Source organism: Gopherus evgoodei, chromosome 21, assembly GCF_007399415.2.
Source record: "Gopherus evgoodei ecotype Sinaloan lineage chromosome 21, rGopEvg1_v1.p, whole genome shotgun sequence".
Classification (NCBI taxonomy): domain Eukaryota; kingdom Metazoa; phylum Chordata; order Testudines; family Testudinidae; genus Gopherus; species Gopherus evgoodei.
Window position 1 is genome coordinate 1,957,491 of NC_044342.1, and position 12,989 is coordinate 1,970,479.

General features: G+C 40.1%; 1 protein-coding gene across 1 annotated transcript; it reads right to left on the bottom strand.

Annotated features, from left to right (window-relative positions):
* Nucleotides 1-1,283: 1,283 nt before the first annotated feature.
* Nucleotides 1,284-2,267, bottom strand: LOC115638394 (olfactory receptor 11A1-like). Its single transcript, XM_030539983.1, has one exon. It carries the CDS (start codon nucleotides 2,265-2,267, stop codon nucleotides 1,284-1,286), a length of 984 nt encoding a protein of 327 aa, XP_030395843.1.
* Nucleotides 2,268-12,989: the final 10,722 nt, after the last annotated feature.

Consider the following 12,989-nt stretch of genomic DNA (forward strand, 5'->3'; position numbering starts at 1 on the left):
AGGAGAATCCAAGAAAGGCAGAACACATGATACCACAAAAGGAACTGGCTGGTGGCAATGTCAAAAGGCTTAGATTATTATTTCAAAAAAAATGTAACACAGAAAAAATGTAAGAGACAAAACTCAATTCATTATTTTATGACAATACATAACCATATTTTGACTGGACCAGCTGATCACTTGTTAATTGGTTTGTTTTTCATAGGAAAAGTGGATTTCTGAAGATATTACACATAGCGGATGAATAATCAGGACTAGAGCCCATTTAAAATCAATAGTTTTCAGACTGGTGGTTTTCAATCTTTTGAACAAATCCAGAAAAAAAAAGAAACTTTCCATAGGGGACAAAAATTATCTGCCATCTCTACTAAACAGATCCTGCCTTTGTTTCACTGGAGACATTCAAAGCATTTGTCTGAATGAAATAATAAAAGAGGAATATAAAAAATATAGATTAGGAAGTTCTCATAGTTATAGCTCAAACAACCTAACAAGTGTTCAGAAAATGTGTGAACAAGTACTTAAAAATGCAAGAGGGAAACAGAAAATAAAATTTATTATCACTCAATACTCAGCAGAAAACGGTCAAGCCAACTGGTAAGTTTCTGGTATATTTATTTTGCAGCTGGAAAGGTGGTGATGAACTGAGGATGAATAGCCTGATTTAAACCCACAGAGACCAATGGGAACCATTCTGTTTACTTGAGTGGGTGTTGGCTTTGTTTCTTAAATTACCTTTGAAAGCCTTCAAACTTAACTGATTATTAATGTCTACAAATCAGTAAAGATATAGGCTGGGGTTTTCAAGGCATCTTATCCAATTTAGATGCTCAGCTCTCACTGTCTTTCAACAAAGATTGGATGTCGAACTGCCAGCCCCACCTTTGAACATCTCTCCCATTCACAAAGTTATACACTTTCCTCACTCTTCCTGTATCTCCTTGCAAAACAAGAACCCTTGGCAGCCAGAGGTAGAGAGAATGAAATAATACTGGGAATAAAAAAAGAATGCTTTAATCTCCCATCATGCACTTGACTGTATTTTTTATTTAGGCAAAGACAGATGGAGCTCAGAATGGGGTTTAAAATATATATATATTTACAGGAAGATAATGATCTGGTTCAAATTGCATCACACTGTAGAAATGAATGGCCCTCTAGAAATTGACACTGGCTGAGGATCTGCCATTGTTTATCTAAATAAATACAACTCTAAAAATAAAAAAATTGCACCATGTAGATGCTTCCTTTTTGGCTAATGATTTGATTTATTCCCATTTCAATCAATTTCTCTGAAATACTCTATACTTCTGCAGAAATTTCCTCAGTGCCTCCTTGACCTCTTTGTTTCTCAGGCTGTAGATGAGGGGATTGATCAGGGGTGTCAAAACCGTGTAGAAAACAGAAAACACTTTGTTCGGGGCTTTGAGTGCACCAGTGTTTGGTAACATGTAGACAATCATTAAGGTCCCATAGAAGATTGTAACCACAGTAAGGTGGGAGGAGCAGGTGGAAAAGGCCTTTTGCCTCCCAGATGTGGAAGGGATCCTGAGGATGGTGGAGATAATATAAACATAAGATGTCAGGGTCAACAGAAATGGGGGAACAGTGTCTATGGAGGAGAATATGAGGGTCGCCAGAGTCACCAGACTGGTGTCGCTGCAGGAGAGATTAATCACTGGGTTGAGGTCACAAAAAAAATGATCAATTTCATTAGGGCCACAGAAGGTTAATTGTGACACCAAACACATTAATATGGTAAGAACTATGAATGAACTTAGCCATGATCCGCCTGCTAGTTGGATACAGAACCTACCATTCATACGGGTGACATAGTGAAGGGGTTTACATATCGCTAAGTATCGATCATAAGACATCACAGCAAGCAGATAACACTCTGTGGTCACTAGGAAACCAAACAAATAAAACTGCAGAATGCAGCCTGTAACCGAAATGGTCCTGTCCCCAGTCAGGAAACTGGCCAGCATCCTGGGAAGGATGGTTGAGTTGCAACAGATCTCCAAGCAGGACAAATTTCCGAGGAAGAAGTACATGGGGGTGTGAAGGTGCTGATCAGTCACAACTAGTGCTACGATGAGAGTGTTTGCAGCAATGGTGGCTATGTAGATCACTAGAAACAGCAGGGAGAAAAGAATTTGCAGTTCAGGAAGATTCCCAAATCCCATGAGGATGAATTCTGTGACAGATGTTTGATTTTTCCCTTCTCCTTTCTCCATGAGGTGTGTGTAGGTTTCCACTTTCGCCATTCTCTGTGTGATGTAATTGGTGATTGAGAAAAAGCAATAATCATTCAGGGGGGTTGCTATACAGTTAAAACTCAGTCAATTTCTTTCCATTTTTTCCATAAAAATTGAGATAGCAAATTTGATTGGAGTTTATATTCTGTGTCAGTCAAGGGACTGCTTCACACCCAGATATTGAATAGGGCAGTGGCTCTCAACCAGGGGTATCAATCCCTTGGGGGTATGCAGAAATCTTCCAGGGTGTACAACAACTAATCTAGATATTTGCTTAGTTTTACAACAGGCTAAACAAAATACTAGTGAAGTCAGTACAAACTACAATTTCAAACACACAAAATGAGAAAGTCAGCAATTTTCCAGAAATAGTGTGCTGTGACATTTTCATATTTTTATGTCTGATTTTGCAAGCAAATAGTTTTTCAGTGAAGTGAAACTTGGGGTATACAAGACAAATCGGACTCCTGAAAGGGATACAGTAATCTGGAAAGGTGGAGAACCACTGGCATAGGGTATTGGGATACAGATTCCCCTTCAGCTCACCCAAATAGCAGAAAAACTGTTAATTGTTCACTTTTCTACTAGCTCTGTAGATTATTTGAGTTAACTCAAAAAATTAGTCTCAATTAATTGCCATTTGAATTGCAATGTCAAACAACAGCATACCAATTAAAATTTATTAAATATTTTGGATGTTTTGCTACATTTTCAAATATATTGATTTCAATTACAACACAGAATACAAAGTGTACACTGTTCACTTTATATTATTATTTTATTACAAATATTTACATTTAAAAAATAAAATAAATAGTATTTTTCAGTCACCTATTACAAGTACTGTTTATCATGAAATTGCAACTTACAAATGTAGATTTTTTTGGTTACATAACTGCACTCAAAAACAAAACAATGCAAAACTTTAGCGCCTACGAGTCCATTCAGTCCTACTTATTGTTCAGCCAATTGCTAAGACAAACAAGTTTGTTTACATTTATGGGAGACAATACTGCCCATTTCTTATTTACAATGTCACCAGAAAGTGAAACAAGTGTACACATGGGACTTTTGTAGCCGGCATTGCAAGGTATTTACATGCCAATTATGCTAAACATTGATATGCCCCTTCATGCTTCAGCCACCATGCCAGAGGACATGCTTCCAAGCTCATGACACTGGTTAAAAAAAAATATGTTAATTAAATTTGTGACTGAACTCCTTGGGGGAGAATTGTATGTTTCCAGCTCTATTTTACCAGCATTCTGCCATATATTTCATGTTAGAGCAGTCTTGGATGATGATTCAGCGCATGTTCATTTTAAGAACACTTTCTCTGCAGATTTCACAGAACACAAAGAAGGCACCAATGTGAGATTTCTAAAGATAGTTACAGCACTTGACCCAAGATTTAAGAATCTGAAGTGCCTTCCAAAATCTGAGAGGTATGAGGTGCGGAGCATACTTTCAGAAGTCTTAAAAGAGCAACATTCCAACGCAGAAACTACAGAATCCAAACCACCAAAAAAGAAAATCAACCTTCTGCTGGTGGCATCTGACTCAGATGAAGAAAATGAACATGCATCAGTCCGCACTGCTCTGGATTGTTATTGAGCAGAACGCATCATCAGCTTCGATCCTCTCGAATGGTGGTTGAAGCATGAAGGGACCTATGAATCTTTAGCGCATATGGCATGTAAATATCTTGCTTTGAAGGCTACAAAAGTGCAGTGTTAATACCTGTTCTCAGTTTCAGTGACATTGTGGACAAGAAATGGGCAACATTATCATCTGCAAATGTAAACAAACTTGTTTGTCTGAGTGACTGGCTGAACAAGAAGTAGGACTGACTGGACTTGTAGGTTCTAAAGTTTTATATTGTTTTATTTCTGAATGCAGTTATTTTTGTACATAATTCTACATTTGTAAGTTGTACTTTCAAGATAGAGATTGCACTACAATACTTGTAATAGGTGAATTGAAAAATACTATTTATTTTATTTTTTAAAATCTAAATATTTGTAATAAAAATAAATATAAAGTAAGCACTGTACACTTTGTATTCTGTTATAATTGAAATCAGTATATTTTAAAATGTAGAAAACATCCAAAATATTTAAATAAATGATATTCTGTTATTGTTTATTAGTGCGATTAATGGCACGATTAATCACAATTAATTTTTTTAATTGCTTGACAACTTTATTTTCTACACCTGTTCTCAACTTCTTTCATGCATCTATGTATAGATATAAAGACCAAAAGGGATAAATATATCATCTCATCTGATGTCCACTAGGACACTTGGCAAAGAAAGTCCCCAGTTAGCCCTGCAGTGAGCTCAACTAATTGTGTGGGGTTAAAACATATTTTCCAGAAAGCTTCCAGGGCCAAATTTCAAACATGTTTATGTGACTTGTGGGAGTTTCAAAAGCCTCTGGGAAACTTGATTTAAATTCATTAATTTATTCATTTTTATTTTATTATTTATTATTATTAATTCATAAATTAAATTGAATTAAATGGGTTTTAGACAGCTAAATGCTCTTAAAATCCCACTAGTTGGCTAAATACCTTTGAAAATCTAGCCCAGACTGACTTGCTCAAGGCTGTATGGGAAGGCTGTGGTAGATCAGAGAAGAGAAACTAAGGGCTAGCATACACTAGAATCATTACAGTGATGCTGCTGTACCGATGTAGTTGCACCGCTGTCGCGTTGCTAGAATGGAGATGCTCTATGCCACCTCCCCAAGCAGTGGTAGCTGTGTCATCAGAAGAGCTTCTCCTGCTGACTTAGCGTTGTCCACGCTGGTGCTTAGGCATGGGTGGTGCATGAACCTCCCCATTTGGGGAGGCTAGCCCCCTGCCCTGCCCCTTCCATCTAGGTCCCCCACTACTCCACCCCGCCACTCTCGCTCCCAGGGGCCAGAGGAGCCCGAAGCCACCCACCACAGCTGGAGAGATCTAGCCCGCCCACCCAAGCGGCCTGAAGCCCCAGCCAACCTGCCCACCTGAGCCACCTCCAGTGCCTGCCTGCCCAAGCTGCCCTGAGCCCCAGCCACCTGGAGGCTCTGAACCCCGCTGTGACTCATACCCGGCAGGGAGCATTAACAGAGGTTTAGAGAGTCTTATCCTCCCTCAGCCCCTCTTACGTGCCAGCCATGCACATAGGTTGGTGTAACTTACGATGCTCAGGGGGATGACTTAATCACATCCTGAGTGACATAAATTATACCGAAGTAAGCACTAGTGCATGCAAGCCCCAAGTCACCCAATGACAGATGAGGGCTGTAATCAGTGGAGTATCCTTCCTCTTAAAAACTGAGATGGAGCAATAAATGGCCAGGCAATGTTTGTTACACAAGTGTCCTGCTTCCTAATCTGTAAGGATTTCCAGGTGCTATTAAAGGCAATGCCAATTTACTAGGTGGCCTATAGAAATGATGCATGTTTATGTTCTACAGAAAGGCATTGAAATGTAAGTAAATCCCAAACTCTCCTTCCTAAAAAAACCAGGCATGACAATAGCCAAGGGAGGCTTTTTAAAATATGAGCAAAGCGAAGGGGGACAACTCAGAGCTAGAAATATCTCAGGGTGGAGCCCCTGGTCCTGATGCAAGTAGGTTTTGGTCCTAATTGGCTTTGACAAGTCTTTTAAATAAATGCTGGTGGTTTTCAAAATGCTGTCTATATTGGTGGCTCTTCATATGGGAATTACACCAATGTTAATTAAGACAAAATTTTTACTATTAAAAAGCCAATGAGAAACTAGGAAATAATTAATTCTGCAGACATACAGATATGCAAAAGGCGGATTGAAGGTTAGTTAAGCAAGTGGCATGATTATAACTGATTACATGAAGGATAGTAGTCTAATTTTACATTAGACATGCCCATTGTCCATCAAGATACAGTGAGAGAAAGCATCACCCCAGAATGGCGTCATTTCATCTTAGAGTGCGTATAAAATCCAGCGTGTGACTATATTGCAATGCCTGCTCACTTTAGCTAACAAGTTTATTCTAAACAAAGCTTTTAATTGTTTAACTCGTTGTGCCATTCCCAGTGCTCCAGTCAACTCAATTATCCATCACCGCCCTGAAGGCTCAAACCTTAAAGAATTCAGGTTGGTTTTATTGCTTATCATTGAACTACTAACTGGGAAAAGATAAATCTAAGGTTACAACACCCGGTTCCTACATGGTGCTCAGTACCTCCAAAGAAATGATGCATGCCCTCAACTGCCTCTGCAAGCCAGGGAGAAGGTACTCAGGGGCAGACTTGTGTCATCTCCCAAGATTCGGCTAAGGAGTTGCACAGGAATCAACCCCACAAGCAAGTCTGGAGAGGCGGCTGAGAAACTGAGGTAGAAAGTTCCCTGAGAATGAGATGAGATGTTAGGGAGAGAGAGAAGGGCAGAAAGCAAGAGAGTGAAGGACAGATAGCCAGGGATGCATAAGATGATGGATGGACAGGCAGAGGGGTGTTTACAGGGTATATAGATGTTTAAGGGGATAGAGACAGAGAGAGGTGTAAGAGGTAGATAGAGGGTTTATAAGGGATTTTGGGGGGGATTGTTGAAGAGGTTCAATAGAGGGATAAATAGATGTGTAAAGGCATAGAAATAGATGGCTGTGTAAAGGACTTGATAAAGAGATAGATAGGTAGGTGTGTGTGTGGATAGACAGACCTCTTTCAAGTTTCGTCAGTTTCCCAAGAAGTACATCAGGGTGAGATGCTAAAGTTCTCACTCAGGCAAAGCTCCCAGGGAGTGAGGACACTGCCCAAGGGGAGTGTCTTTCAGATTAATAGTTGTGTCCAAGGAAGATACTGGGGGATTGCCCTGAGACTGGTAACACTCACCTTTAACCCTCAGCAGGAAGCAACAACCTCTCCATCAACCGTGACCGGGTCTGGTCCTCCTGTCAGACTTGCCCCCTCAGTTCCTCCGGAGACTCTTACATGTTGCTGTTGGGTTGGTTCTCTCCTGCGACCAGCATGATTGTTTGCATCACACAAACTGTTACATGATTCCTGCTCTAGATTCTTACAGGGTTTATAAGGTACAGCAGCCTCCTCTGGCACTTCCTGCTGCTGGGATCTCCCTTGAGCCCTGCTACCGGTGAGTACTTAGAGTTACCTTCACAAGGGAATGAACACTGTGGTGTTTGTTAGAAGAGTGTAACACCAAAGCCAATGTCAGCGGCATTCAAATCTCAAAGGAAATCTCCCTTCTCCCACATGTGCTATGCAGGTGTCAAAAGCCCAAGAAAATGGGAAATAAGTTGCCATGTCTTTAATGATAATAACTGAGAACTTAAACAACGGAGGGTAACAGACCACAAATTCCTTTGATGGTTGAATTTGCTGATATTTGGACAAAAAAAGTGCTTATCCATACTTACAGCAGTTTCCTTTGCTTCATACTGACCCCACAGACAATGTAGGTTTCAGAGTGAAAATCATGGAATCTGCTTATATAGATATAGATTCTTTATTCTCTTCTTTTGGTGTCAATATTCACCAATATTATCTGCTGGACAAGGTCCTAACAGTGGTGTAGTGGTAAAAAAAGAAGTGAGTAAACTAATTTAAACTAAACTCCATATACCCTAAATAAGAAGTGGGTGAACAGAGTTTATCCATCTTTACCCTGGACAACACCACTGGTTTATTTAGTTAAATGTGGTATTACTCATTTATATGCATGCATTATAAATCCATTAATTTATAATTCAGTGTGTTGATATTAAAATTATTTAATTACAAGAATATTAAAAGGAGACAGATAAATAATACAAGATTTAGATATGGTCACAATATTTCATTTCAAACTTTATTTTCAATGAAAAATTGCTTTTTTTTAAAAACAAAACCATTTGTGAACTTTTTCATGCTTTCTTTCCTTGACAAAAACAAGGACCAACAACTAAAAACTCTGAAAATTTCTGTTTCTTGCAAATGAAATATTGATTAGTTTGAGGTTTTCCTCCTTTCAGGCTAATGATTTCCTTCTTCCTTCCCCACTTTTCCAATGACAAAATGGAAAAAAAAGATAAATAAAGAGACAGAAATGAAAATTGACATTTTTTAGGGGAAAAAAGGGATTTTGGTTTTTGGCATTTTTTATTGAAAATATTTACCATTTTCTAACCAATCCCTGGAAGGGGACAGAGCAGAAATGAAGCATTCCAGGTTAAGCATTACAGTGAGCATAGCTATTGTAAAAGTTACAACTGTTTTGTTTTTAAGATACATTTGATCATATGTGGCCCATTTTCATTACACAAGATCTGTGCCAAAGTCTACTGCAATCAATGGAAAACTCCTACGTTGCAATTTTCAAATGAGGGGATTAGGTGAGACTGATTAGAATTGGGCATATGATTTCTTTAGGCCATTTAACAATATCCCTGCCAAGCCAGTGTTTTATTCTGCATAACCACATTTCTACACATGGCATTTGGTTTTGCAAATAATAGAGCCAGTTTCTATTACTATTGCCCATGCTATGTAATAACTTACTTTGCCAAGAGGCTCATCTATCTGAATTGTATCCCTTCAGGAACAAGGCTCTGATTATCACACTACATTGTGGAACTTTGAACCCATGGGATGCAGCCAGTGGGACTGCTATTAAGGTAACACTCAGGAGGAGCAGTGGTAAAAAATTTCCCCATACTAACTCCACAGCCAAAGTTGCTGTCAGAGGCCAGAGTTAGAAGTGTCCTAAACAGTACCATGGCTAGTAAATCCCGACCAATTTATTCCAATGCATTAAAACATGTGATATCTAGAACAAACTTTTCTCAGGGCCTTCTTGACTCTCTGTTACTCAGGCTGTAGATGAGGGGGTTGGCCAGGGGAGTTAGAATGGGGTAGAAGACAGAGAACACTTTGTTCAGGTCTCTCAGTGTGTCGGTGTCTGGTAACATATAGACAATGATTATAGTCCCATAGAAAATTGTCACCACAATGAGGTGGGAGGAACAGGTGGAAAATGCCTTTTGCCTCCCAGCAGTGGATGGGATTCTCAGAATGGTGTTGATGATACAAACATAGGATGTCACGGTTAATAGAAATGCAGACAGTGCTTCTATGGAGGTGAGGATGAAACTCAGCAGCATGATCAGGTTGGTGTCCTCACAGGAGCGTTTTATGACTGGGCTGAGATCACAAAAGAAATGATTAATTTCCTTAGGGCCGCAAAACATTAACTGACATCAAACATACTATGGTGCTACTGGCCACAAATGAACTTATCCAAGATCCAACTGCTACCTGTGTACAGAACCTGCCATTCATTAAGGCTGCATAGTGCAGGGGTTTGCATATCGCTAAGTACCGATCATAGGACATCACAGCTAGCAGGTAACACTCAGTGGTCATTAGGAAACCAAACCAATAAAACTGCACAATACAGCCTGTAACCAAAATGGTCCTGTCCCCAGTCAGCAGACTGGCCAGCAGAATAGGCAGGATGGTGGAGGTGTAGCAGGTCTCCAAGAAGGACAAGTTCCCCAGGAATAAGTACATAGGGGTGTGAAGATGCTGATCAGCCACAATAAACACAATGATGAGGATGTTCCCAGCCATGGTCACAACATAGATCATTAGAAATAGAAGGAAGAGGAAATTTTGCAGTTCAGGAAGACTCCCAAATCCTAGGAGGATGAATTCTGTGATGGAGGTCTGATTTCTGCCTTCTTCTTTCTTCATCACATGTACCTAGGAAGGGAGAAGAAAAACAAACAGTTGAAGAATTCACTCTCCTCTTAAGTTACATAAAGGTTCATTTGTTCAATTACATGGCTGTTCAAAAGGGAAATTTATCTTCTATGATTGAGTAACTGAAATATCTGAAACTCTGAGGAATACAGGAATGGTCCCAGAGCAATTGATTAATAGATTCCGAAAGCAGAAGGGACCATTGTGATTATCTGTCTGACCCACTCTACAACACAGGTCATAGAAATTCCCCAAAATAATGATCCATCAATCTTGGCTTCTTGCTATATCAGAGAATTTAAACTCCCCTAATAGACATTTTTTTTCAATATCATTGTGATGATTTGGAGACTCTCTCTGCACAGTGTGTGAATTCTGTGTGAGATGATGAACTCTCAGTTTGTATCTTTACAAAGCTTCAAATTTCATTTTGAATTTGCAGCCTTTTGCCTTCTCACTGGTTGGTTTGCCTCCATGTTAGACTGAAATTCCAAAGGTGGCTGGCAAAAAGGTAAGAAAAGGGCCATTGACTTAAGTGCCCTGCCATTGAAATATAATCACCCTAGACAAATTATTGACCACTACCCAAGGGAATTATTTTAACAGGGGAGTGGTCTGCTGGCAATGGGGTCACCCGTTGAGGATGACTATGGAGTCACCTGACAGAGGATACTAGAAGGTTATAAAGGGCAGAAGCTGCTCTACTTCCTCTCTCTCTGTGGCCATTTTTCACCATCTCAAGAGGAGGGAAGATGCTACAGGAATGAGATGAGGCAAGGGGCAAAAGGAATGCCACCTAGCTGAACACAGATGGTACCCTTTGGGAAGGATGACCTGGAGTGAGAGCAAATGCATCTAGGGTTCATTATATTTGTCTGTATCTGTGTATATCGTGTATAATACAGTAAAGGACAACAGTGTTATAAAATTCTCTGCAGAGTGTCTCTGCATGTATATGCTTCAGCTGTCACATGGCCCCAAAGAAAGTTAAACTGGCTCTGGAAAAGGGTGTGCTTGAGCAAGACGCGGTTTTGGAGGGGTCAGCACTTGTCATTAACATACAGCTATCGGTAGCATGAAATCCCTCCTTTACCTGTAAGGGGTTAAGAAGCTCAAATAACCTGGTTAGCACCTGACAAAAAGGACCAATAAAGGAAGAAGTTCCTTTCAAATCTGTAGGGGGAGGTTTTGCTTGTGCTCTCTTGGGACAGAGAGAGGGATCAGGCAGGAAAAAACACTCTCCTAAAACCCTACCTGAAATAAGCATCTAAGATTACAAAAATTGTAAGTAAAGCAAGGATATGTGTTAGATTGTCTGTGTTTTAGCTTGTGAATTTTCCCTATGCTAAGAGGGAGGTTGAGTCTTGTTTTTTTGTAGCTTTGAAGTTTTGCCTAGTGGGGAATCCTCTGTGTTTTAAATCTTTTTACCCTGTAAAATTACCTTCCATCCTGATTTTACAGAAGTGATTCTTTTACTTTTTTCTTTATAATAAAGTTCTGCTTTTAAGAACTTGATTGTTTTTTAGTGTCCTAAAAACCCAAAGGTCTGGTCTGTGCTCACCTTGTTTATCTATTTAATTGATATATTATTCTCAAGCCTCCCCAGGAAGGGGGTGAAGGGACTTGGGGGGATATTTGGGGGAAACAGGAATTCCAAGTGGTCCTTTTCCTGAATCTTTGTCTAACTCACTTCGTGGTGACAGCAATACCATCCAAGGACAAGGAAGAATTTGTGTCTTGGGGATGTTTTTAACCCAAGATGGTAGAAATAAGCTTAGGGAGTCTTTCATGCGGGTCCCCACATCTGTACCCTAAAGTTCAGAGTGCGGCAGGAACCCTGACAGCACTGGAGGCAGTGACTGGGTGGCTGGACCATATATTTGCAACTCTCAGGAGAGAGTTGTCATAGTTCAGGGTAATTGCACCTATATTCCCCTCTCTGTGGTCCACCAAGGGCATACACTTAAAGGTTCCCAGCTCCCAGACATCACCTCTTTTGGACAAAGACATTCACCTCATTTTGTCTTTAATGGGGTATTTCCAGGTTGCAAAGTTTCCTGCCTACTCTGTGATATCCCCAGCAAGCCAGATTGTCTAAAGCGGCCACTGTCTGTGCTTTGTTTTCTCTCCAAAGGCTATGAAGGGCCATAATTGCCAGCAGTTACAAGTTACCACAGCTCTTTATAAGCAAGCACATTACAGAAAAATAATAATAATATTAATAATATTAATAATAAACCTTACATGCATGCTAAAAAGCTTATCAGAGTCTACTCTAACCATGCGGTCTGGTATGTGTCAGTCCTTCAGAACCCACAACAGGATGTTCCTAGTGGTTATGACTCATAAAACTTTTTGAGTTTCAGAACCTTAATCCCAGCTAGGCAGCTCAGTTTTTATAAAGCTCGGGCCTTAGATCTTCAACAGAATAGGTAATCAGCAAATGATCACCCTCTGCTTGGACATAGCTTCAAATGGCTGGGCTTTGCAAAACCAAAGTGGAGAATTTGCATTCTTTTCCCCCTCACTATTCCCCAGGAAAACCACTTAATGATTTTGGTCCCCAAAGTCCATTCTTGTCCAGCCTGTTGTTCAATGCAGTCTTTTGAACCCCCAGGTCTCACATCTGTCACATCTCCCCTCCACCCCCTGAGAGGTTATAAACAAACCCAGCCAACAACAATACATAATTTATTCATGTCATACAATGGACTCCGAAGATACTTACACTTAATTCAATAAGGTCTCCCAAAGACATGTCAGGAAATAGCCATATCTTTTCACCGGAGTCTTAGATGGAAGGTCCCCCAGGCCAGGACAGTGCCAAGGCTTTGTCCAGACCCATGAGACTTAAAATTCCCAGAGATCCAGTGACTTGGTTCCTTCCCAGCAATCTGGTGGTCTGCCAGCACAGTGAGCCTGACCAGGTCTGTGAAAATCATGTGTATGAGGTATTCTTTTCCCCTCATATAGTTAATTGTTGGCCTGTTTCATGTAGCAGAA

Bases quoted from the DNA above. Each gene is read 5' to 3' on its own strand.
- LOC115638394 (XM_030539983.1), bottom strand. From the start codon at position 2,267: ATGGCGAAAGTGGAAACCTACACACACCTCATGGAGAAAGGAGAAGGG.